Source organism: Amia ocellicauda, chromosome 11 (genome assembly GCF_036373705.1).
Source record: "Amia ocellicauda isolate fAmiCal2 chromosome 11, fAmiCal2.hap1, whole genome shotgun sequence".
Lineage (NCBI taxonomy): Eukaryota > Metazoa > Chordata > Actinopteri > Amiiformes > Amiidae > Amia > Amia ocellicauda.
The window spans coordinates 8,030,512-8,054,562 of record NC_089860.1 but is presented as its reverse complement, the minus strand read 5'-3'; the positions used below and the strand labels follow the sequence as shown (position 1 = coordinate 8,054,562).

Here is a 24,051-nt window from a genome sequence, read left to right as displayed (position 1 = left end):
CTGCTGATAGCCAGCTTTCTGCTCGTGCATAGAGAGACATGCAATAAAACAAAGCCCCCAAGCATAGCGGAATTGTTCATTTGTTTGACATGAAATCTACACCTTTTGTAGAAAGATTAGACTTTTCAAATAGTGCACATAAACACATATTGCCACGTTAGCCTCAGTGTTTGTGTCTGCTCCATTTTGTGCTTGCTATTGTGTCACACGAACATCATACAGTCAAAACTGCTCATTATAATGTGTAATTTGCTGTACTTATACATAATGTATGAGATATGGAGAAATGTAAAGATGTTCTTAAATGCAAGATTATTATATTCAAATACATCACAAAGAGCAGAACAAAGGGTCAGTCAACTTAATACATATTTATGAACTTGATGATGAATCTGATTTCATGGGTAATTTCAAGACAGCCATAATGCGGTAATAAAATGTTAGCAGTTTGGAGTACACGAGTGCAGGTTGGCCTAAACGTTGTATCCTGGAGTAATCTGTTATTGATACATGTAAAAATGTCGAGCTTCATTAAACACTTTGGATGTGTTTAGGATTGTGGATTGAATTCATGGATAGGATGTATAGAACACGTTATAATGCGTTATTGCCCGTCAAGTCTGCTTGTATTCTAAACACAATTAACATAAAGTAATTAAGAGGATATTCATAATTTTATCTTTATTAGAAAGATAGATATAAATAACTGAAAAAATATTGCTACGCTGACAGTAAACCCACTAAATGTAACCATCAATGCTGTGTGAAAGAAACATTTTGAGACCAGGCGGAAGGGGGAGGTGTCGAACGACAGGCTGTTTCTCTCTGTGTGACGTCGGCGCTGATGGTTTATAGAAGGCTGTGCTTCTAATACACAGCACTGCTGCGACAAGGAGCGGAAAAGCTGAGGGCGGACAGCTGAAATTTACGAAAAAAAAAAAAATATCAAAATGGAGAACCAACTTTGCAAGCTCTTTGTCGGTGGCCTAAACGTACAGACCACAGACGATGGTCTCCGCAAACATTTCGAGCAGTATGGCCAGCTGACCGACTGCGTGGTGGTCCAAAACCAGCAGCTCAAACGCTCCCGCTGTTTCGGCTTTGTGACCTACTCGACTCCGGGGGAGGCCGATGCCGCAATGGAAGCAAGGCCGCACGTTGTCGATGGTAACAACGTGGAGCTGAAACGGGCCGTGGCCCGGGAAGACGCCGGCAAACCCGAGGCCCTCGCCAAAGTCAAGAAAATCTTCGTCGGTGGCCTGAAGGAAGATGTGACAGACGAGCACCTCACCGAGTATTTCTCCCAGTACGGCGCCATCGAGAAGGCCGAAGTCATCACCGACAAGCAGACCGGGAAGAAGCGGGGCTTCGGTTTTGTCTACTATGAAGACAACGACTCCGCCGACAAGGCCGTGGTGGTCAAGTATCACTCCATCAACGGGAACAAAGTCGAGGTGAAGAAGGCTCTCTCCAAGCAGGAGATGCAGTCTGCCGGAGGCCGAGGCGGCCGAGGGAGAGGCGGGCGAGGAATGGGAAGGAATCAAAATGGCTACGGCGGCGGGAGAGGAGGTGGAGGCTACAACAGCTATGGTGGTGGCTACGGTGGTGGCTATGGAGGCAATGATGGCGGCTATGGCGGTGGCTACGGGAGCGGTGGGGGCTACGGCGGCGGCTATGGAGGGGGCTATGGTGACCAGATGGGCGGCTACGGCGGCGGGAACGGCTACAATGACTTTGGCAGCGGGTATGGCCAGCAGTCCTCCGGCTACGGCCCAATGAAAGGAGGCAGTAATTACTCCGGCAGGAGTGGCGCTCCTTACTCCCGAGGAGGCGGCGGTGGAGGCTACGGGAGGGGCGGCTATGGGGGCTCGTATTAGGGGGCCTGCTCCAGCTGTACAGAGACTGGGACACACAACGCCTGTCCACCTTCTGGCCGCGAAGAAATATCTTTCTGGATTCCCGCCAACCCAACCCAACCCAACAGTCACTGCTGCGAAATGACAGCTGGCAGAATAATGGACACTGTGAACCCCAACCTATCCTTAAGAAAGGAGACCTCCGTTCCGGGCCGGTCCTAACAGGTAGGAAGACCCCTTCCCAGCAAACCTGACATAGACGACCACCTCTCGCAGTCCCAGAGTTTATATTTACTAAGCAAACCCATAAAATAAACTGTAGACGGCACGTCTTCTCCTTATACATCGTTATTGTATTCGCCCCATGGTCCATGTCCATGTGGAATAGCTTCAAGTATATAGACTGACTTCTCTTTATTCTATTTTTTGTTACTTTCCCTTAAACTGAGTAGCAGAGGTCTTGTTTGTTAGATTAGGTTTTATCTTGGCTGTTTTAGTTATGTTTGTATATCTGATTTTTTTTTCTTTCTTTTTATCTGTATTTTAACTTATCTGAATGAAGAAATGTTTCCCTCTCGTTCAGTCCTAGGATCACTAGTCAACTGCAGTGAACGCAAAGCATGTAAATAAAACGAGATCACCAAATCGCAGTTCAATTGGCGCCCAGAATAAATTGTCGATTTATATATACGTGTATCAGCAATTGTATTTAGCTGGAAAGACCTGCGATTGACCAGCTATAAATCAAATGCAACAGCTTTGTTCTGTTCGAGACGTTTCTGTGAATAACTGTCCACTGTAGTTGACCATTCATAGTTTCAGAAAATTCACGCCTCGTAGTACAGAGATTTATTTGCAATCGGGAAAATCGAGACTGTGTGCTTGTAATTCGCATTTTCTGCCCAGTATTGGCTTGTGACATTTATGTAAATCAGCATTCGGACAAGTTCTTCAGTTTTCACTTTCGTACATTTTAAATCCAAGGATAAGGATGGTTTATTCCATTTCAAGCAAAAAATAAACATGCCTTTCATTATTGTATAATCTTCGTGCAGTTCAACATCTTTAGTATTGTTAAATACAGGTATACAATTGTATGTTCTTTTTTTAAATAAACATTTCATAAAGAAGCAAAACCCCAGGGTATCATACTTTTATGCTGCAAATAGTACCAGTGAGAACATTAGCATGGACGAGCCTTAGATTTATAAGGTAAGGTTTTTTACTTAAATAACATTTAAAACGTTTCTTTTACAGCATTTCGGATTAACCACCAGATTCTAGTTGGTGGTCGCCCTGTCTCCATAAAGCGCCTAGATATTCCCATAGTTCACGATACTGGGTTTTTGCAACCCTCTAAAACCTTTCAAATATCATTGAACTACATATGTAGGTAAACTAAATGTCTTTAATGAAAACCCCTGCTGTTATTCAACCAATCTTTCAATCTCAATTTTGCTTTTTAATCTTCAACTGTAAATGAAACTTCAATGGATCTATTATTGTTACTGGAAGGCTGAAAAACCTTAAAACCCCTGAATAATAGTGTTTTGGGTGTAATTTGGGAGATATTCTACCCCCTGGTTTCTATGTATTGCAATCCAGATTGCAATGTTAGCATATTGTTTAGTTACATTTATAAATGGGATAAAAGTTGAATTTGACCCTGCAAATTAGCATTTTGTGAGTTTAGTTTATATAATGAAGTGATATGTGTTCATGTAAATTCAAGCCCTAGGATTTAATTTCTTCTGTCCAGAGAGTTTAATGTAGGTTTTCCATTTTCAGATGTTCTTTTGGATGAAATCTAGCTGTTTTAAGTCTAGCTACTTATGGCTTCAGACTTCCCATAGAAATTGTTTTTGGATTCTGTAGCAAAATTCTGAAATCAAGTGTTTGCCAATTAAACTTCAGGTACCACTTTATATATGAAGGTGAAATTTGATGTGCATTGAACATAAATGGTCTTTTTCTGTAGATACTGCATCAACGTGTCTGATGGAAGACTTTTTTGTTAATTAGAATTGGTTTTAAAATCATTCCAGTCTAAAGTTTCTTGCTGGGTTTTGCTACAGAACATACTTTACCCAAAGGTTGATCACTAATTCATACCTTAAGCAGTTTGGACTCTGCAATTTTTGTATTTTGTTTTAATTGTGGGGTACAGACTCACTCAGTTATGGATTTAAAGGGGGGGACTTGTTGATGTGTTATGTCTTTTAAAGCTCATTATTAACCCCCTGGCTTGATCAGTGGGGAAATGTCCTTGCTATATGCATGGATGTTTTAATATTTGTCTACTTTTTAACTACGAATATTTAACTGATTTGACTTTTAGCCCTATGCATTGGATGCTTTTGTCTTGGAGGAATGTGTGGATTAATGAGGGTTCATATTTATTTCTGATTCCTACATTTAGGTATTCGTATTGTAATCCTGGTACCTCAAAATAGCTGTAGAAGTTTGTTTATACAGGCACCCTGTACAGTACCGGGGGTCGAGGTTGTGATAGGACTCTGAAAGTTTCTCATTAGGATCACACCGTGCAACACTAGGTATGTAAATCAATCTCTGTCTTCACCTACTTGTTGGTTACAAGCACCAAATAAGATCCGTTAGGATTTTTACCACAGTAAGTCCTCTTTGTTAATTATATATTTAAATGGCAATGGAGTAACTGTTTTGAATTAGTCTTAACCAAGCTAACTTTGTGCTTCTGGCATCACCTTATTATTTTAATAACCTTAAAACCTGGAGAAGCTGACTTTTTTTTTTTTTGTACTTTTTGGCATTTAAAAAAAAAAAAAAAAAAAAGCTTCCTTCTGTGACACTTTGTGAGCCACCTTGGTGTAACTTAATCCTGTCTAGTTGTGATTAAATTCTGTCAAATCCTTTTCAGATTTTATGCAACCAAATTTTACAAGGATAAGGGCAAAAACAAGGTTTGTGACTTCTCGTACTACTATATGCTTTTTAAATGGGTTGTGTTTGAGTTTTAAATGACCATAACGACCTGGTTTAAAACTGCCAAATTCCTAAGTTCCAGTATTTTATGTAGTAGAAAGCATTTTTTATTTTATTTTTTTGCCCTGAGAGGGTAATCCTTGCCTGCGTGTTGTGCTTGATATTGACAGAGGTGAGAATCCCTACCCCCCTCCTCCTTCAACCCCCGCCAAGACAGTGCTGTGTAGATGTTAACTCACTTTCTGTTCATCTCCAGGGAGCCACAGTGGTTGGACCCCTAATTGTACGTTTTCATCAGCTGAAAAGGAAGCGGTCTGCGGAGAGCAAAGGAGCTTGACATCCACTGAGAGGAGGATGGAAAGTTACCGCACGCAGGTCAGTGGCCCAAACCTGTCCCATTTGTAAGGGACTTCTACCACGATACATAGCAAGGATGGATTCCAGTTCATCTGTCGGTGATGCATGAGGTTTCCTCTACTGTATACACAGGGGAGAATCTTTCCACGTGTCAGCCTTGTGGGAAGGTACATAGGACTTATGAGAACTACAATTCTAAATCCTCAAGGGCTGCCATCTCTAGTTGTTGGGATTACATTTAAAAGACTCCTTTATCTAAGGTACTTTAGGTGGCTTAACACTTGAAAATAGTTTTGCATCATTGCATAAAAAAAATACACAATGGTAAAAATAAGGTACAAGAGATGAGAAGCACTTGTGCATGCACTGTTAAGCCATGGCTTTCTACACGTTCCTGTAGCTTTTTTTTTTTAATTCCAATGTGAAAGGGTGCAAAAACTATCCCCAGCCTTTTTATTTTTAAATCATTTATTTTAGTAATGCAAGGATTTTATTCTCTCTCCACAGAATATCAACCGGCATGAAGTGCAACTGCTTCTTGCAAATCCTGTTGTTTTTCGGGGACTGTGAAGCTGCGTTGTTTGACTCGCTGTGTTGATGAATGTGGTTCTGCGCTGCAGCTCAAACCTGTCAAGGGTGTCCTCCAATCACGAGAGGACGCAATCATCGTACAGACTGCTGCATTGCATTCAGAACAGTATTACTTATTCAGACTTAAATAAAAAATAATTTAAATAATTAAACCACTTTGTGTTTTGTTTAATTTTGAAAACCTGAAAACAAGATGAAGCAGGGCTAATGGTTTACACTCTGGTATACAATTAAACCTTTTTAAGAGAATGTCAAATTCATAAAATGTCTCTTTAAAACAATTGGAAAAGTGTCATCTAGTGTACAGATCAGTTGCATGTTAGCATTTCAACCCATGTTTTATTGAAAATTAACTTGGAATTCCCTTGTTTTACCTATGGTGTAAATACTTGTATATTAATAAATTAGTTGTGCACCTCTAAGGATCTATAATGGTTTGTGGGGATGTCTGTCTAGTATTTTTCAATTAATTAAAATGTCACCAGCTTTTTATACTGCAATTTGTGTCAGGCACTTTGAGCTGGCTGCAGGTAGTAATGAAGGTGAAATGTGACAAATCCCTAAAGTAGTTTAATTTGACTTCAGCTACAGAGGAAAATGAAATGGAAAATCTGTGTAACTCATTTGTATTATGCCTGTAAATTCCACCGTTCCTATAGAGTACCTGTCATGTGAAGCCACTGTGAATGAATTGAGCAGTCACATGACCCCTGGCAGCCATTTTAGATTTTTTTTTTTTTTTTAGGACTTGGAATTTGAAATGGTTTCTCAGCTGCTGCTTAGGTGCAAGACCTGGTTGGAGCCTTTCCAGTTTCACAAATCCCAAATTCTGACCCTTGAAAATAAAATCCTTTTGTGAAAGTGCTTTTTGAAATGCATTCATGAATGATTAAAAAAAAAAAAATTATATAGATTAGGTTGGACTGATTTATATTCCCAACTGGCACATATGCAGTTTACATATTTGAACCACATTTTAAATTGAATTTAAATTCTGCAGATATTTCACTTTATTTTGAAAATTGGTGTATTTTGTCATTAATTTTGATCCCATAGCCCTTCTGGACCTGGAAAGATGCATCTTAATGTTTAAATAAAGGCTTTAAACCTGTGGAGCCCGTTTAGTCCATCATGGTACTTTCATTGTAATCTAGAATCATTGTGAAACTATTTCTTGAGTCCCAGTGGTGGGGACAAGACCCAGCATATATGAAATGGAAACCTATGAGTTGTTTCTTAATGATTTACATGGTGTTTATGCAGAAAAGCAGAATGAGAAGTTTAAATTACTGTCCACAAACATCCCTATCTAAAGTGCAGACTGCATTTATGTGTACCTTATTCAGTAGCACAAGTTTATATAATGAATCTCTAAAGCAGTGGTTCCCAAACCTGGTTCTGGTGACCCACTGTCCTGCTGGTTTTTTATCCAACTGCACTTCCAATTGATGAATGAAAACCTTAACTTTTTAAATGGTATAACTTACAAAATGTTGGAGAATTCTGGTGCCTTATATGATACACTGATATTAAACATCTCCAGTGGTATACAATTATTAGTAACCTCTGATTAGGTCAATTATTAGTTCAATTAAGGAATTGAGATACAGGTTAGAACAAAATCAGAACACTGGGTCCCCAGGACCAGAGTTCAGAACCACTGATCTAAAGGAATACTGTGATTCTAGGCACATTCAGGTTTAGCATCAATATAAGAAGAAAAATGTTCTGTAAACCTTAACCTGCATGCAAACACCAGACCTATAATTGAAATGTAGATATTTGATTTATTAGTTATTGGTACAATAACAAAAAAAAACAAAGGCTAGTGTCCCTTAACCAGGGGGAAATATTTCTGTATCCTTGTAGAAATTATAAATGTCTTCCTTTGGCGAAGTGAACATTCTTTCATTCCATATTATGACACCCTTATCCAGGGCAACTTACAATTGTCTCAATATATCACATTATTTTAATATACACATTTATACAGCTGGGGTTTTAATGGATCACTCTAGGTACAGTGCCTTGCTCAAAGGTACAACAGCAGTGCACCTGGGACTGAACTCAGACTCTCCTGAGGAATCCAGAGCCCTGACTACTACTTGTCACAGCTGTGTGTGTATACATATATATATATATATATATATATATATATATATATATATATATATATATATATATATATATATATAAACATACACATATATAGTCAGAAGCAGACAATATTTATCCACTGCTGGTTGAAGGCCTCCCCAAGATGTTTTCACTTGTTTTGATGTACAATATGTATAGTGTGTGTATGTACGCACACCTATACAGACACTTTAAACTGCTTTTTATAATGTCTTTAAACTGCTTTAAGCTAATCAATGGCCGCCCTTTCACCTAAGGAATGAGACAATTTACAGACGTTTTTGAGGTCATCGGGTCTTTCATAAATGTTTGTGTTATGTAAAACCAGTCAATCGCTAGCCATTAAATCCTATCATTCTGCTCCAAACACAATGGCACAGATCGGGCCTCCGCTTGAGACAGACGCTTTCCATATAACCGGTTTTGCCAGGAAGTACCACCAGTATTCAAGAGGAATTATATAGGAATGGTTTTAAAGTTGGAAAACTTCACCCTCCATATGAAACTATGATCTTAAATGCATCAGTTTAACCAAGATAAAGAGTTTTATTTGCATGCATTAACTTTAACATTGTATACGTTATTACCAATAGTTAAACCCTGGTGCATGTCCGCAACTGCAACACAAAGCGTGGTCTGCTGCTGCACGATTGTGGGGGGTGGGGGGAAAATAAGGGGGGAAAAACGTGTTTGCAGTTCTTTACACTAGGTTTAATAAAACTGGGTTAAAACTGAATATCCATCATTGTGGGTTGCATGTTATTATTATGTGTATATTTAGATATCTCGTGTATCCCAAGGTGACTTACACCAAACAACAAAAAATATAAATGTAAACGGTACGTTTGTTAAAATGTTAGTCAACACATTGTGTTTTCACAACCACAAGCAAAATAAGTTATACAAAGTTACGCTGTGAAGAAAAACAATTCCTAGATGCACACGGGACATGAATGCAGTCGTTTTGCAGATCTATGCTGTTAAACACGTTTTAAGCATTTGAAAACAATGCAGTATTTGTAAAGGGCACTATTACTTTTCATTATTAAAATGTGGCTAGCTTAAAATGTAGTGGTTTGCTAATAAATACCGACCTAATTCTCGTAAATGATCTGATCAAGCGAGCACCACTGATCAGCAATACTGGAACTGATCACTTGATTGGGGTGGATAGACTGTGTACATTTGGTCGCTATCTTACAAAATATGAAAGAGGGGCATGCACATAAATAACGAAAATAAAGCGGACGTGTTGTATTAATGACACAGTTGCACGGATCCTCGAAGCCGGCTGCACGTGTAGTTATTTAAACGCAGCTGAACGGATGAACGGTGTCCTGATGCACCGGGGACTGTTTATCCTCAAAAACAACGCCAACAATAATCACTTTAAATGTAAATCTTGCATACGGTAATCAGTAATGATATCAGTTAGCGAAGACGAGTGACCCACCCAGTCTTCCATTTGCTCTAATTCAAATACAAACTACATTAAAAAGCAAACTAGCTCATTTTCACAATATACTGCGGGCAGGGGTGGGGGTGATAGTATTATACTGAAATGCACGCATTCCTAAAAGACTGGTACACTCGGCGTCTTGAAGGCAGTCTCGATTAAAACCAACTTATTAAATCAGGCAAATCTGAATGAAATGAAAGGAAGGCGACAATGGCGGAGGGGGATGGGGCTGCGTCGTGCGTCCACGCCTGCTCGATGACGTAGACCCGAGAACTCACTCAGCCATTTGAAAAGGGAAGACGCAACGGAGGGCTGGCATTTTGAAATCCGAGAGAGCAGCGGTGTTTAGGAAGCCGGTAACAAAGACCAGAAACTACAACCATGAAAAGCCAACTTTGCAAGCTTTTTGTCGGCGGACTGAACGTAGAGACCACCGATGAAGGTCTCCGTAGCCATTTCGAGCAGTATGGCCAGCTGACCGACTGCGTGGTGGTCCAAAACCAGCAGCTGCAACGCTCCCGCTGTTTCGGCTTTGTGACCTACTCGACTCCGGAGGAGGCCGATGCCGCAATGGAAGCCCGGCCACATGTCTTAGACGGCAACAACGTGGAGCTGAAACGGGCCGTGGCCCGGGAAGACGCCGGCAAACCCGAGGCCCTCGCCAAAGTCAAGAAAATCTTTATCGGTGGCCTGAAGGAAGACATGGAGAGCGAGCACCTCACCGAGTATTTCTCCCAGTACGGCGCCATCGAGAAGGCCGAAGTCATCACCGACAAGCAGACCGGGAAGAAGCGGGGCTTCGGCTTTGTCTACTATGAAGACAACGACTCCGCCGACAAGGCCGTGGTGGTCAAATACCACACTATCAACGGGAACAAAGTCGAGGTGAAGAAGGCTCTCTCCAAGCAGGAGATGCAGTCTGCCGGAGGCCGAGGCGGCCGAGGGAGAGGCGGGCGAGGAATGGGAAGGAATCAAAATGGCTACGGCGGGGGGAGAGGTGGGGGTTACAATTATGGTGGCGGATATGGGGGCAATGATGGAGGATACGGCGGCGGCTACGGCAGCGGCGGTGGTTACGGCAACCAGGGCGGCTACGGCGGGGGTTACGGAGACCAAATGGGAGACGGCTATGGCAATGGGAATTGCTACAACGACTTTGGCAGCAGCTACGGCCAGCAGTCCTCCGGCTACGGGGCCATGAAGAGCGGAAACTATTCTGGGAGGAATAGTGCACCTTACACCCGCGGAGGCAACGGCGGCGGCGGCGGTGGCGGCTACGGCAGAGGAGGCTACGGGGGCTATTAAAGCATCCCGCGTTGCTCGACACCGTGCAGCGTCTCCCCAAGACACATTTGAATTTGGATCCACAAACAGATTTCGGGACTTGCTTATCTGACTTAATTGTAGAATAAAAGACTGGTTAATTATAAATGCTTCTCAACTCTAGATGGGGGGAGGGGGAGTGGGGATGACCACCTGTCGGCACATCTGGCCTGGAACTGTTGCGGAAAAGTATTGGAGGGCACATGCTTTCTCTAAAGACATGAGGTCTTTAAATCCATCCATGGATTTGGTTTCTGGCGCCAATATTTTGTGATGACGGCGTCCGAGTTAATTATTGTAATCTATTTAAATTTAGTTTTCTGTAATAAGGTCAAAATGTGGTTTTATGATTCCATTTTAACTTCATTTCCCACCTCCTTTGTATCTTGTTTTATATGTATTTAAGCAACTTGATTCTACTTGAGTGGCGATGCATCCAACAGAATACTGCTTTATTTCCCCCAGTTCATGTAATTTAGGGTCCTAGTGCTTTACTAACTTATTCCCAAACTATTTCGACATAATCCGATCACTTCAGCTACATAACTCAGGGGATCGATGAAAAAAAAGTATTACATGCTTTTGCCCTGTACAAAATCACTCCCTATTTGTCTGGCATTTGAGTTGTTTGAAGAATCCAGCACTAATTGGTGTCTGAACGGTTTTTATTTTGTGTAATTAAGTGTAACTTTGTTCCTTTATGCCTGATTTTATTTTTCCCTTCGAGATGCGTACTTTCAAAGATGTCTGTGGAAATAAGGCGACTTTGCCTTGCATTTGAACTGAATGTCATGTAAACCTCATTTCATTTGTTTCTGTTTATAATAAACTTTTTTTATGCTTAAAATGACTTGCCTGTGTATTGGCTATTTTTTTGATTATATATATATATATTATTTTTTTTTATGGGGGGGGACTTAATGCAAATCTTTCACCAGTATTTAAGCTCTGCCCTGCCCCCTCCCCTTCATTCCCTGCTCCTCAATCAAAAGCTATTTGTACTGCCCCTGCCCCCCAACACCCCGCTACACACACACACCTTTTACTTTTAACTTTATAACAAAGTGAACTGGAAAATTCAGTAGAGTGGTTTAACTAAAATAGTTGTATAGGCTGCCAAACCTGTATTTTAGGATTATTTTTTTTCCAAGTTGTAGCTCCTAGTATTTGAGAAGGTAAGGTGTGGTTTAGTGAGCTTCTAACAGACTGAACACAAAGTTCATTTTGTGATTATATAACAAGTCATTTAGCAGTCTCCACAGCATTTCACTACCTGCTATGATTTTAATGGACTTAAGTGGGAATATATCATTCTCTCTTCATACAGTATATGCATTGGGTAATTGGGAGAAAAAATATGTACACAAAGGATTAAAACACTAATTTACTGCATAAGGTTTTGGGCAAAAGCCCTTCTTGCTTTATGATTAATTTAATGTATTGTTTTTATAGATCTGTAGAATAGATTTGCATGAGGTAAACAATTCTGCACATTAGTTGTTTTCCAATTAGGTAAAATGTTATGAAAAGTAATTGGACAGGCTGTGGTTCTAAAATATTGTGAGAAATCATACTGTATGTTATGTATATGGCACCAAGTCTGATATCCAGGGCAACATGCATTGACACAATTTTATGAAAATTGATGTATCAATGTATTCATCGACAGCATTTTATCACATGCTCAGCCCTAGGGAGAGGTATGGGAAGAGACATCAGGATTTTAAAACAGGGCTATTAAGTGATTCATAGTACTCCCCATCCAAATCCACCCGCTTCACGATCACGATTTAACAGGAATAGGCCAATATAAACCATAACCGTGTTTTGCAAACATAACTGACACTTGCAACATAAAAATCCCTTTTCATGCAAGTATCAGATTTAGTTTTCGTTACTTCCAGTATTCATGTGTGTTACTTTCATATGTATTTTTATTTGTGTTATGTTCTCGTTTGAAAACTCAGATTACACATATTTATGTCATTTATAGGTTAATATAATTGAAACTGCAGGAGGTCCAATATGAAACCTTGATAAACATTCTCAACTAAGTAGCCTAACACATTTAATTTTGAAGTGGGTTTAACTCAGATATAGATAATTCTATTATATGAAAGCATTGTATTCGAGTAATTATAATATTTTTAGTGTATGTATTTAATGATAATGTTAGTGACATAATTGCATCAGAAACTATTTTTTATACCCGTATAGTCTTGGCTACTACTACGCAGTAAATACATTGACTATTTAAACTTAAATAAGGCATCCAATTACAAATTAAAGTATGCATTTTGAAAAAAATAAATAAAAAATTAATATCAGCACTAAATGATGTACAGTTTTTAAAAGGATTAAATTAATAATTAAAACACTGAGGTCGAAAGCCATAGTGCACAGTATTGGACATCTGCCAGACTGCATTCGGAGCGGCGGGGGGACGCAGACTCGAATAATAACATGGGACTGAAATGAACCAATCATCTGTTGGAACGAAACCAATGGGCGTTTTCGAAATTGAGGAGCCACGCCCATTATCCGCCATTTATAGCAGCGTAAAACAGCCAGAGTCCTCTACGCTTGTAAGCCGCTGAAAGAGAAGGAGTGAAGATTAAAGGTAGAAAGAAACAAAATGGAGAACCAACTTTGCAAGCTCTTTGTCGGTGGCCTAAACGTACAGACCACAGACGATGGTCTCCGCAAACATTTCGAGCAGTATGGCCAGCTGACCGACTGCGTGGTGGTCCAAAACCAGCAGATCAAGCGCTCCCGCTGTTTCGGCTTTGTGACCTACTCGACTCCGGAGGAGGCCGATGCCGCAATGGAAGCAAGGCCGCACGTCTTAGACGGCAACAACGTGGAGCTGAAACGGGCCGTGGCCCGGGAAGACGCCGGCAAACCCGAGGCCCTCGCCAAAGTCAAGAAAATCTTCGTCGGTGGCCTGAAGGAAGACATAGAGGATGAACACCTCACCGAGTATTTCTCCCAGTACGGCGCCATCGAGAAGGCCGAAGTCATCACCGACAAGCAGACCGGGAAGAAGCGGGGCTTCGGCTTTGTCTACTATGAAGACAACGACTCCGCCGACAAGGCCGTGGTGGTCAAATACCACACTATCAACGGGCACCAGGTCGAGGTGAAGAAGGCTCTCTCCAAGCAGGAGATGCAGTCTGCCGGAGGCCGAGGCGGCCGAGGGAGAGGCGGGCGAGGAATGGGAAGGAATCAAAATGGCTACGGCGGCGGGAGAGGAGGTGGAGGCTACAACAGCTATGGCGGATACGGAGGCAATGATGGCGGCTACGGCGGCGGCTATGGTGGGGGCTACGGCGGCGGCTATGGAGGGGGCTATGGTGACCAGATGGGCGGCTACGGCGGCGGGAACGGCTACAATGACTTTGGCAGCGGGTATGGCCAGCAGTCCTCCGGTTATGGCCCAATGAAAGGTAATTACTCGGGCAGAAGCAGCACTCCTTACTCCCGAGGTGGTGGTAGCGGAGGCTACGGCAGGGGGGGCTATGGAGGCTCATATTAAAGAGGCCTCAAGCGCTCCCGCTTTGTGCGTGTTTAACCGCGACACAAGGGGCAGCTCCATCTCCTAGCCAAATCTCAAATCTCCGACCTCACAGATTACCCGCAAGCATTTTCTGAACACTTTAGATCAACCGATATTTTGGCATGGGATTGACTGGAACACTGTGAACCCCAACCTGTGGTTATGAAAGGAGACCCCTCCCCCCCACACACACTTCCAGGCTGACCCAAGCAGGTAGGGAGGCCCTTACCAGGAAGCCTGATCATAAAATGGCCACCTCCATATAGAAACCCCAGCTACTACTCAGATCTAGGAGGCAGATGTCGTCGATCTTCTTTCCCAAATTTACTAGGCCGCGTTTCCTATCAAGGTGTAGGACTACATCTCTGGATTCTTCCGTTTTTCTTATGTTTTAATTTCAAGGGTGGGGGACATCTAATGTTGCAGTTTACTGTATTCTTCCCAGACGTGTTTTTTATTTTTCCATTCTAAATAAAATCTCAGTTAAGATTAGAAATATTGCTTGTTATTTTAGGTCTTTATTTTTACAGCTTTCATTTCTTTGTTTCTTTTTAGTTTGTGTAACTTTATTGACTTTTTTTTTTTTTATCTGTATTTAAGTTGAGTTTATTAAGTGGTTTTCCCTGGGACCCCATGTTCGAGTCCCGGTTCAAAGGAAATGGTCAATTGCAGTGAACTTTTGATTTAGTCCTTAGCTCTTGATTTCAATTAGGTAGCAGCTAGTTCTGCCAACGAGCAAATCAGAAAATCATGTCTATTTACAGGCAACCTCTCCCAACTCCATACCAAAGTGTATTACAGCATAAGATGGCTATCAGTCGTGACTATTTGACTTGAGTGGAAATTCATGCAGCCTGTTTTAAGGACTAGGTCACGGTCTTGTTTTAAACTAGGTTCACTGCCGTTGTTACTAAAGCCACAACGCCTACGCCTTCGCCAGGACAGCACTTGACTTCCAGTTAGTGTGTATGTTAAATAGTTGACCTGAACCTCTTGTTATAGTTGTTGTGAACCATTCAGATTTTTGCAAAAGATGAGGATTTATAAGACCCGTTTACAGGTTTTATCTGAAGCTTTTTTTTTTTTTTTCCTCCCCCCCCAACTCTCCAGTTAAATCCTTAAACAAAATGGACTTCAGAATCAAGTACAAGCACGGAAAGCAAAACCTACTTTTCGCATACCTTAATGTCTCATTGTATTCTTGGTATACAGGTTTAACCTCTTAATATTGTTAATTTCAAATACCGGTAAATTGTATGTATGTTTATTTTTATTTTTTTTTCCCCATATAAAATAAAACTTTTTACTCTATAGAAGTTACTTTTATTTGAGGATATGAACCTTATGTTGAGTTGCTTTATTTAAACAGTTAATAAATCGTTTTCTTCTACAGTGTAACCTGAAGTGGATATGAATATCTTATTTTACTCCTTTAAAATAGGTTTTTCTATTTGATGCACCTGGTTGCTGCTGGTCTCTGGGGCCTGCTTATTTTAAAGTGTTGTATTTTAAATGCATATTTTTGGTCCCTACTGTTCTTGTGGAACTAGATTAACTCGTTTAACATGAGTAATTTCTTGCACATGCATTTCACTTTTCTCCCCTTCAAAAATCTTTTATTTGATAAATTATCCTACTTTATTCATCAGATTTTGCCATTCACTTCTGTGTTTGATTGAGAAATCATTCTGTAGGCACCAAAAAGGTAAAATGTGTATATTGCCATAATGGAGCTTAAGAGCTCTTTTTCAGTACTACCTAGTGAACAAAAAGCTGGAATCATACTGTTAGCTGTGTCCTCTGCACCGTGGAAATCTCCAAGTGTACTCCAGAGAGCTGTAGAAACTGATCTACGCAAACCCGTAGGAAATGCATCTCAGGTTTGTAGCAAGACTTAATTTATACAATGGAGGAAAAATAAAAACTTACTTCAAAAATAAAGTTTTTTATTTTTTATTTTTAAAAACAAAGGATTTGATGAACCAGGGGAATCCTGAATGAGTTTTGTTTTTAAGGTAATGAGCAGAGTTTCTCACATGCGATGCATCATCTGCTTTTTGGGACTCCTCTCAAACTCCAGTAAATTGCATGCTTCATAAGTAACCTGTACTTCAGTTGTGAGATTTCTTTAGTTTCCCACATCTTAAACCAGGAGGCAAGAAACTCTTAATGATTGTTACTAAAGTAATTTCACAAAATAAACACTACTTAATATCAAGACTGAACTAATTAGTTGTAATATACATTTTTGTTTTTTGTACTTTTAGTGTCTTTGGTGAAAGGCCATATGTTATGTCTTATAACCCATATTCCAGCTAGTTTTCAGTAAAGAAGGTCAAACCGGACTCTGGGGCTTAGTCTTCCTGCGTTTACTTGCTGATTTAGCTCAAGATATTTATCCCACCAAATGCAAGGAGAACAGCGTAAATAAGCAAGGTTTGTGACTTTAGGTATGTCTACACTTTATGATTACACTGTTTTCCCCCTCACTTTTGCTATGGTGCATAAACTTACCTAGTAAGCCTTCATAAGCTGCTTCTGTTTGCATGCAATGTTCAGAGAAAGTTTTCCAGAATTTGGTTTAGCCTCTGGCTGATGGTGCCGCAGGGCCCTGCAACCAACTAGTACTTTCAGATCTTTAGTTTTAGAAAGCTCAGCATATGCTTGGTTTCATCAGAAGTCTCCAAAAAAGGAACCAAGGGCACCAGGATACGCAAGCCACATTTCCACTAGTGCTGTGTTTTAAAATTTTGAAATTGACTTTATAAATCAATTAAACTTAGCGGCCATGGCTGTCTAGTTTGAATAAACCAAAAACAAATATATATATATATTTTGTCCTACTGAATACTGGAGATTTGGTCTAATTGGGGATCTTAGACTTTTTTATTTTTTTAATGATACAATGTCATATAATGTTAGACACTTCTGCTTGATTTCTATCCATCTATATAACAAGACAGGCACATGTGGTAATAGTGTAAATAATTGACCCAGGCCTGGATTGCTCTTTGAATTGAATAGAATCAATACCATCAGCTGATCTTAAGTATATGTGATCCATTAAATTTCAGGTAATTGAATAAATAGGCTTTTGGTGTGTGGTGGTTCAAAAACATAAACCTGAAAAATAATGGTGTGTAAAACCCCCTAAAGCTGTAAGAAGTAGCAGTGAAATGTTAAATATCAAGCTTTTCACTCTTTAGTTACAACAGTATAAAATCCCTCCCCCCCCCCCCCCCCCAGCACAAGTGCTTAAGATGGAGGAAGACCGAAGTCAGTCAGTTTTAGGCTTCAATGCATTTGTCTCAAAGCTGTTCTGCCACGTTCAAGGTTTTAAAGTTTCTATTTTTTCTCTCTCTTTCCCCAGAATGCACTGAGCAATGCTCGTGGATTTTAATACCTTCTTAAATTTTCTCACCACTGGGTGAAGATGAGCTGTGAAGAGCACAACCCCACAGAGGAGGTTGAGAGGAGTGCATTGCAGTGTTGTCTCAGGTGAGCACAGTCCATGGGCATTTCAACTGTGTCTTCCTTTCATCATTGAGTGGGATGTAATTTCCACTGCCATTTTGTTTGAGAGTTACAAGGGATGTTCCATTTAAGGAAAACTACTATATACATGCATATACGTTCAAGCCACAAACCTGGAAGAATGTCCTTGAGTCTTGAATACAATCTTGGATATCAGGATGCAGACCATGTATCTTTCTTGGTTTCGAATTACATGCATTGTACCGAATACTCGTAGGTAGACTGCACCTTTGGGAGATCAAAATAATATCTTGAAATGCATTTGATTCAACTATTATGACTATAAAGTTTTTCACTATCTTTTTTAATTATTTTTCTTTCATGTGCAAATTTAACAAGCTCAATAATTCATTAGGCCATGTCTTGTTTGGCCAAGCTACTTGATTGGAATCTTTGAGATCATTTCCAAGATCTGCCCCTCTGCTAAATCCTCATGTGGTCCAGCCTGATAGGGTTTCATGTTGGGAATTTTTGAATTTCAAACACTTGGGCACCAGCCTGTTTTCTCTACACTGTCCATTTGAACAATTGGGCCATCTGTCTCCCCATGTGGGACCCTGTCCTCCAGCTGGCTTTGTGTTTGCGTGTGAATGACGGAGACTTTGGTTGAGTGCTTTGTCTTAGTGGGAGCTATAAAGATTCTTTGACCTAGTGCTTTTTAGCTCACTGGTTTACTCTCAACTTTAATTAGGCCATGTAAAACCCCTGTCAACACACACACTTGCATTTCCTGTGGTCCAACTAATTTGCCTACTATTTTGTATTCAATTAACCTGAAAGGGAAGGGAAAGTCTAAAATACAGGAGCCAACTGTAGTTGAAGATTTACTCTCAATATTGCATTTACTTCTGTTAATATTTTCCTTTCGTAAGTACACACAAATAATAAAATTAACTATATATTTTAACCTCTGTATGGAAGAAGTGCATGTGTCCAGACAAAGACCCTTTGTGCCTAAAAATTAGAGATTCATAAAACATTTGACAATCGTGCTAGCCTCTAATTCTTCAGCAACTCAAATAGATATTCCTTTGGTTTTGATTTTGCAAACGCCATGCATTGTAAGAATTTGTGTGTTGTATTAACTACCAAAGTAAATTTTAAATCTTTTTGTCGTTGATATTTGGAGCATACATCGTGTAGCAAATTAAATATCCACGGTAAAACTAAGTGCCTTTAAAAATAAAATGGTCAGATCTAGTCATGAATCTCCTCAAGCAATTTAATTTCACTGGATCCTGTTTGCTCTGGGCCTGCTCCTACTTCTGAACACGGAGGAGGGTGGGGGGAGGGTTTGCATTAATTTGAAGCTAAATTCAGTGGCTTCGTGTTAGCAGCAGCAGTGGGGGGAGGAGTGGGAGGGCTTTGTGATGGATGGAATCTGTAAAGGGCCAGCTGTTGCAGTAATGCGCCAACAAACAATCCATTTCACTCTCCGCAGCTTTGCAAATCAATCCATTTCGTATCAACTGGCATCGAGGGCCATACACAATATGTTCACAAAGGAAAATATACATTTACTTGAATTATATCTCGCCTGTATTTTGAGATTTAGTATCGAGTGATGGATAAATTATCAAATATTTTCCTTCTGCTTTTGATTTTTATCAGTGCAGCAAAGGAAAACTAATTGCATCTTTTCCGTGTGTTCCTGGACACTTACACACTATACGTATAACCCGTGTACATTAGCTCCTACTTTGGAAAGTACTAGTCATATTAGAATATCAGAACTGTGTTTGTCAGTCAAAAATCCTTCATTTCCTGCCTGGTATATCCACATGTCACAAACACGCTTATGTTCTGTTCATCTGCATGGAATTAATAACAGAAGGCATTAACATCTGCTTTGGAATGCATGGGGTCTTATTTTAAGTAAAGCAGCGCGTCGGTTGTGAGGAAATGGCGGCTCTGAGGTGACTGTGATGTCAGCAGTCGACCGTGCCGACGTGCTGTGAAGCGCAGCGCTGACTGTTTTACACGGCTCACATTATGCCGCCCGGCTGAGGAGGAAAAAGGCCTAGGGAAGGAACAGAAAAATATTATCAGGCCCTCAGCGTTGTAGCTTTTGTGCAGAAAATTGAAGGATAATGGCAGGGTACGGTGCGTTTTGTAGTATTGCATTGCCAGTATTCCACATGCTCCAGATGCTTCAGCTTTGTGACCCATTCCATTGTTTGCCGAGGTGACAAAGGGCCCCTAAGTCACATGGTGCAGAGGGGGTGGATTTGCAATTGCAAGAAGGCATTGTTGTGGAAGGGGCAGGGCTTTGTCCAATTTGAAGATGGGGATTCCGCCGACAAGGTGCTCAATTGCCACACCGTGTCCACAGAGTCTCCACGCAGATGCTCTCCATCTGTAGGAGGACGGTAACCCCCGAGCCGAGAGAGTGCCGAACTCAGGGCAGTAGGTGCAGGCACTGCGGTGGCTATGGAAACCGTGGTTACTAGGGTGCTAGAGATGGCTGGACGGCCTTGGAGGAGGGGCGGCTGCGAGCAGCTACTGTGACTCGCAGTGGCTATGGAAACCAGTCCTCTGGCTGTGGGCCAATAAAAGAGGTAGTTTCTCGGCCAGAAGCAATGCTCCACATCATGGCAACGACTGGAGTCACTGGGGTGGCTATAGAATGATCTAACAATTTAACGCTTAAGTGAAGACGAGAGATGATGTACTTGGTATACAGTCTGTGTACAGGGACTGATTGCATTTGGGTATATGGTTTTGTCTATCTTAACAAAACCGTTTTTCATGTCAGTTGATTGGTGATGTTTCCTGAGATTGTTTCCATTTCCTGCTTGCATTCCTCAAATCAAACTGCAAATATGTCCATTAATATCAGTCACCCCCTCCCTCACACACATTTTGCAGGTAGTTATAGTATAGTAGTTGTAGGCCCATTATAAAATATATATTGGTAAAAGCAATTTTCTATTAAATGTTTGTCATGCAAAAAGCTCAATACTGAGTTTAGCCCAATATATCTATTGCCAAGAACTGACACTTGAATAGCAGAGTTGAGTGATCATGGAGCTAAAGGTTAGCTGTAGGTTAATTTTGATTGAGCTCATTCTGGAGACCACAAGAGGGCAGCAATGTGTTAGTCTCATTTAATGTATATGCACCAAAGCACCATTGCTCGAACCTGTTAAAGAGCTTTTATCCCCTCTAAAAGCAATTAAATATCATTCTGCATGCTAATTAAATTGGAATCTAAATATGAAAAATACCCATGGGTAATACTGTCAGAGAAAAGAATGCCTTGGATTGTGAGAACAGCGATCACCTTGAAAGAGAGAACTAGAGATTCTAACTTTTTTTTTCTCTCTGCATACAGCTGGATCCAGAGTTGCATGGTCTGCGGTGTAATTCTGGTCTACGTGGTGGCGCGGGCTGCCAATGGGACACTACTAGCAGGGACGCATGTCCCAGCAAGGCAGGCCTGGACATCTGGCGCACATGAGGTGCAGGCAGAAGGATTGTGAGAAGTGTAAATGTCCTGGACGTCCATCCAGAGATGTAAACTGCCTGAAGAACGTTCAGAGTTTCTCCTGGAATGCCCAAGTGTTCCAAGTCATGAACTTTGTGCATTCACATGGGTTATGATACAATGACTTCAGCAGCAGATGTCGAGATGTTTAAACAATGTTTTGGTTTATCAAATTCTCTAAATAAAAGAAACGTATATACATTAAAATGGCAATGCTGTTGATTCATTTAATTTTCTTTACCCCCCCAACTACTTTCATTGGAGCTGTGGGAAAATGATATTTTGAAGGCAGAAAATAAATGGTTGACAAAAAACATATTTAGCAAATTGTTTTTAAACTTTACTTAAATAAAACAAAAGGTGGAAACTTTGCTTTCCAGCACACAAGCAAAGACCCTGAAATGATTACAAAACCATATGCAGTACATATACTTAGCTTTTTATTAAATCTAAGGTAACCCTATCCGAAGGAGCACTCTGAATCCCATGATTGTATTCCTAGGTATATTTTCAGCATAAAGATGTAAAACTATCGTTCTTAACTAAATATCTGAAGTTTTTAAACTAGCATCTAGGAATTACTAGCTATAGAGACATTCATAAATGAGGTATGGTGATCTTGCACTCAATATTGCACAGCAATATCCTGTTTAGGTCTGTGGTTAACAAGTGCATTACTTTTGTAGGGGCATATTTTTATTTTTAAATCATCTTATTAATTAAATATAACCTACAAGAAAGTACATTGCTACTTTACAAACCATACAAAGTGTGAAGTCATTGTCTAGCACAGTGCTTTTCAAACTGGTCCTGGAGTACCCCCTGCCCTGCTGGTTCTTGTTCCAACCAAGGTCTTAATTGCTTAATTTAATGGTATATCGGTTTGTTAGTTCAATGAAGGATTCAATTAAGCAATTAAGACCTTGGTTGGAACAAGAACCAGCAGGGCAGGGGGTATTCCAGGACTACCCTGAAAACCACTGGTCTAGCTCTATTGAAAGAATACTGTTGAAAGCTGTGTATTGCTGGATCAGTACAGATACCCCCCCTGGGTGAATTTTGTCAGTGTTCCCAACACCTTATAATATTATAAGCATAAGCAGACCTGCAGGGGCTGATTCACATATTACAGCACTTTTATTGTCGAATTTAAACCTGATGACTGGTCGCCAATTCTAGAGTAATGAAAAAGCTGTCTAGGCTGTAGGCTGAACATTTCTAGACTTTTATGGACACTATAACCAAGGTCTCTCAAATGTGCTTGACCACTATGACATCCTTCATTAAATGCCTTTCTATGTCGGTGCTGGTCTGAGGGATATGATAATTACCGATACTTTGTGTGTCACCCGATGATACAGAAGTTACATGCTCATTAGTGAGCGACCTGCGGCTGTAGGAATGTGTTAGGCCTCTCAAAATCTTACTGCAGTAACAGCTCAAACCATTGTGTGCACAGATTGCCACCCTGTGGCCAATTGTGTAATGCATTTGGTATATACAAAAAACCCTGTATTTGAAGAACAGGTTTGGTATTTAGTATATGCCTTGTGCATCAAGCCAGAACCAATGCACAGTGGAGCTGAAATGGTGCCTAACCTACAGCAAGGCAATAGCTTTCTCTCTTTGTTTGCAGGAATAAACCACAGAATATCACCCTTGTTTATACCTGCTGCATTATGCTAATATATATATATATATATATATATATATATATATACATACATACACACAGTGGGGGAAAAAAGTTTGATCCCCTGCTGATTTTGTACGTTTGCCCACTGACAAAGAAATGATCAGTCTATAATTTTAATTGTAGGTGTATTTTAACAGTGAGAGACAGAATAAACAACAAAACAATCCAGAAAAGCGCATTTCAAAAAAGTTATCAATTGACTTGCATGTTAATGAGGAAAATAAGTATTTGACCCCTTTGACTTAGTACTTGGTGGCAAAACCCTTGTTGGCAATCACAGAGGTCAGACGTTTCTTGTAGTTGGCCACCAGGTTTGCACACATCTCAGGAGGGATTTTGTCCCACTCCTCTTTGCAGATCCTCTCCAAGTCATTAAGGTTTCGAGGCTGATGTTTGGCAACTCGAACCTTCAGCTCCCTCCACAGATTTTCTATGGGATTAAGGTCTGGAGACTGGCTAGGCCACTCCAGGACCTTAATGTGCTTCTTCTTGAGCCACTCCTTTGTTGCCTTGGCTGTGTGTTTTGGGTCAATATCATGCTGGAATACCCATCCACGACCCATTTTCAATGCCCTGGCTGAGGGAAGGAGGTTCTCACCCAAGATTTGACGGTACATGGCCCCGTCCATCGTCCCTTTGATGTGGTGCAGTTGTCCTGTCCCCTTAGCAGAAAAACACCCCCAAAGCATAATGTTTCCACCTCCATGTTTGACGGTGGGGATGGTGTTCTTGGGGTCATTCCTCCTCCTCCAAACACGGCGAGTTGAGTTGATGCCAAAGAGCTCGATTTTGGTCTCATCTGACCACAACACTTTCACCCAGTTCTCCTCTGAATCATTCAGATGTTCATTGGCAAACTTCAGACGGGCCTGTACATGTGCTTTCTTGAGCAGGGGGACCTTGCGGGCGCTGCAGGATTTCAGTCCATCACGGCGTAGTGTGTTACCAATTGTTTTCTTGGTGACTATGGTCCCAGCTGCCTTGAGATTATTAAGAAGATCCTCCTGTATAGTTCTGGGCTGATTCCTCACCGTTCTAATGATCATTGAAACTCCACGAGATGAGATCTTGCATGGAGCCCCAGACCGAGGG

General features: G+C 40.8%; 1 protein-coding gene across 1 annotated transcript; it reads left to right on the top strand.

Annotated features, from left to right (window-relative positions):
* The first annotated feature begins 858 nt into the window (after window positions 1–858).
* Window positions 859–15,640, top strand: hnrnpa0a (heterogeneous nuclear ribonucleoprotein A0a). The gene is made up of 3 exons (XM_066717770.1): window positions 859–1,874; window positions 9,724–10,665; window positions 13,298–15,640. The coding sequence occupies exons 1-3, from the start codon at window positions 951–953 to the stop codon at window positions 14,219–14,221; spliced, it is 2,790 nt and encodes a 929-aa protein (XP_066573867.1). The 5' UTR covers window positions 859–950; the 3' UTR covers window positions 14,222–15,640.
* The last annotated feature ends 8,411 nt before the right edge of the window (window positions 15,641–24,051 follow it).

Excerpts from the sequence above, each read along its gene's own strand:
- hnrnpa0a (XM_066717770.1), top strand. The coding sequence starts at position 951 with ATGGAGAACCAACTTTGCAAGCTCTTTGTCGGTGGCCTAAACGTACAG. Across the intron at positions 1,875-9,723 it reads GCGGCTATGGGGGCTCGTAT|CAAAGACCAGAAACTACAAC; the intron begins TAGGGGGCCTGC and ends GGAAGCCGGTAA. Across the intron at positions 10,666-13,297 it reads GAGGAGGCTACGGGGGCTAT|AGATTAAAGGTAGAAAGAAA; the intron begins TAAAGCATCCCG and ends GAGAAGGAGTGA.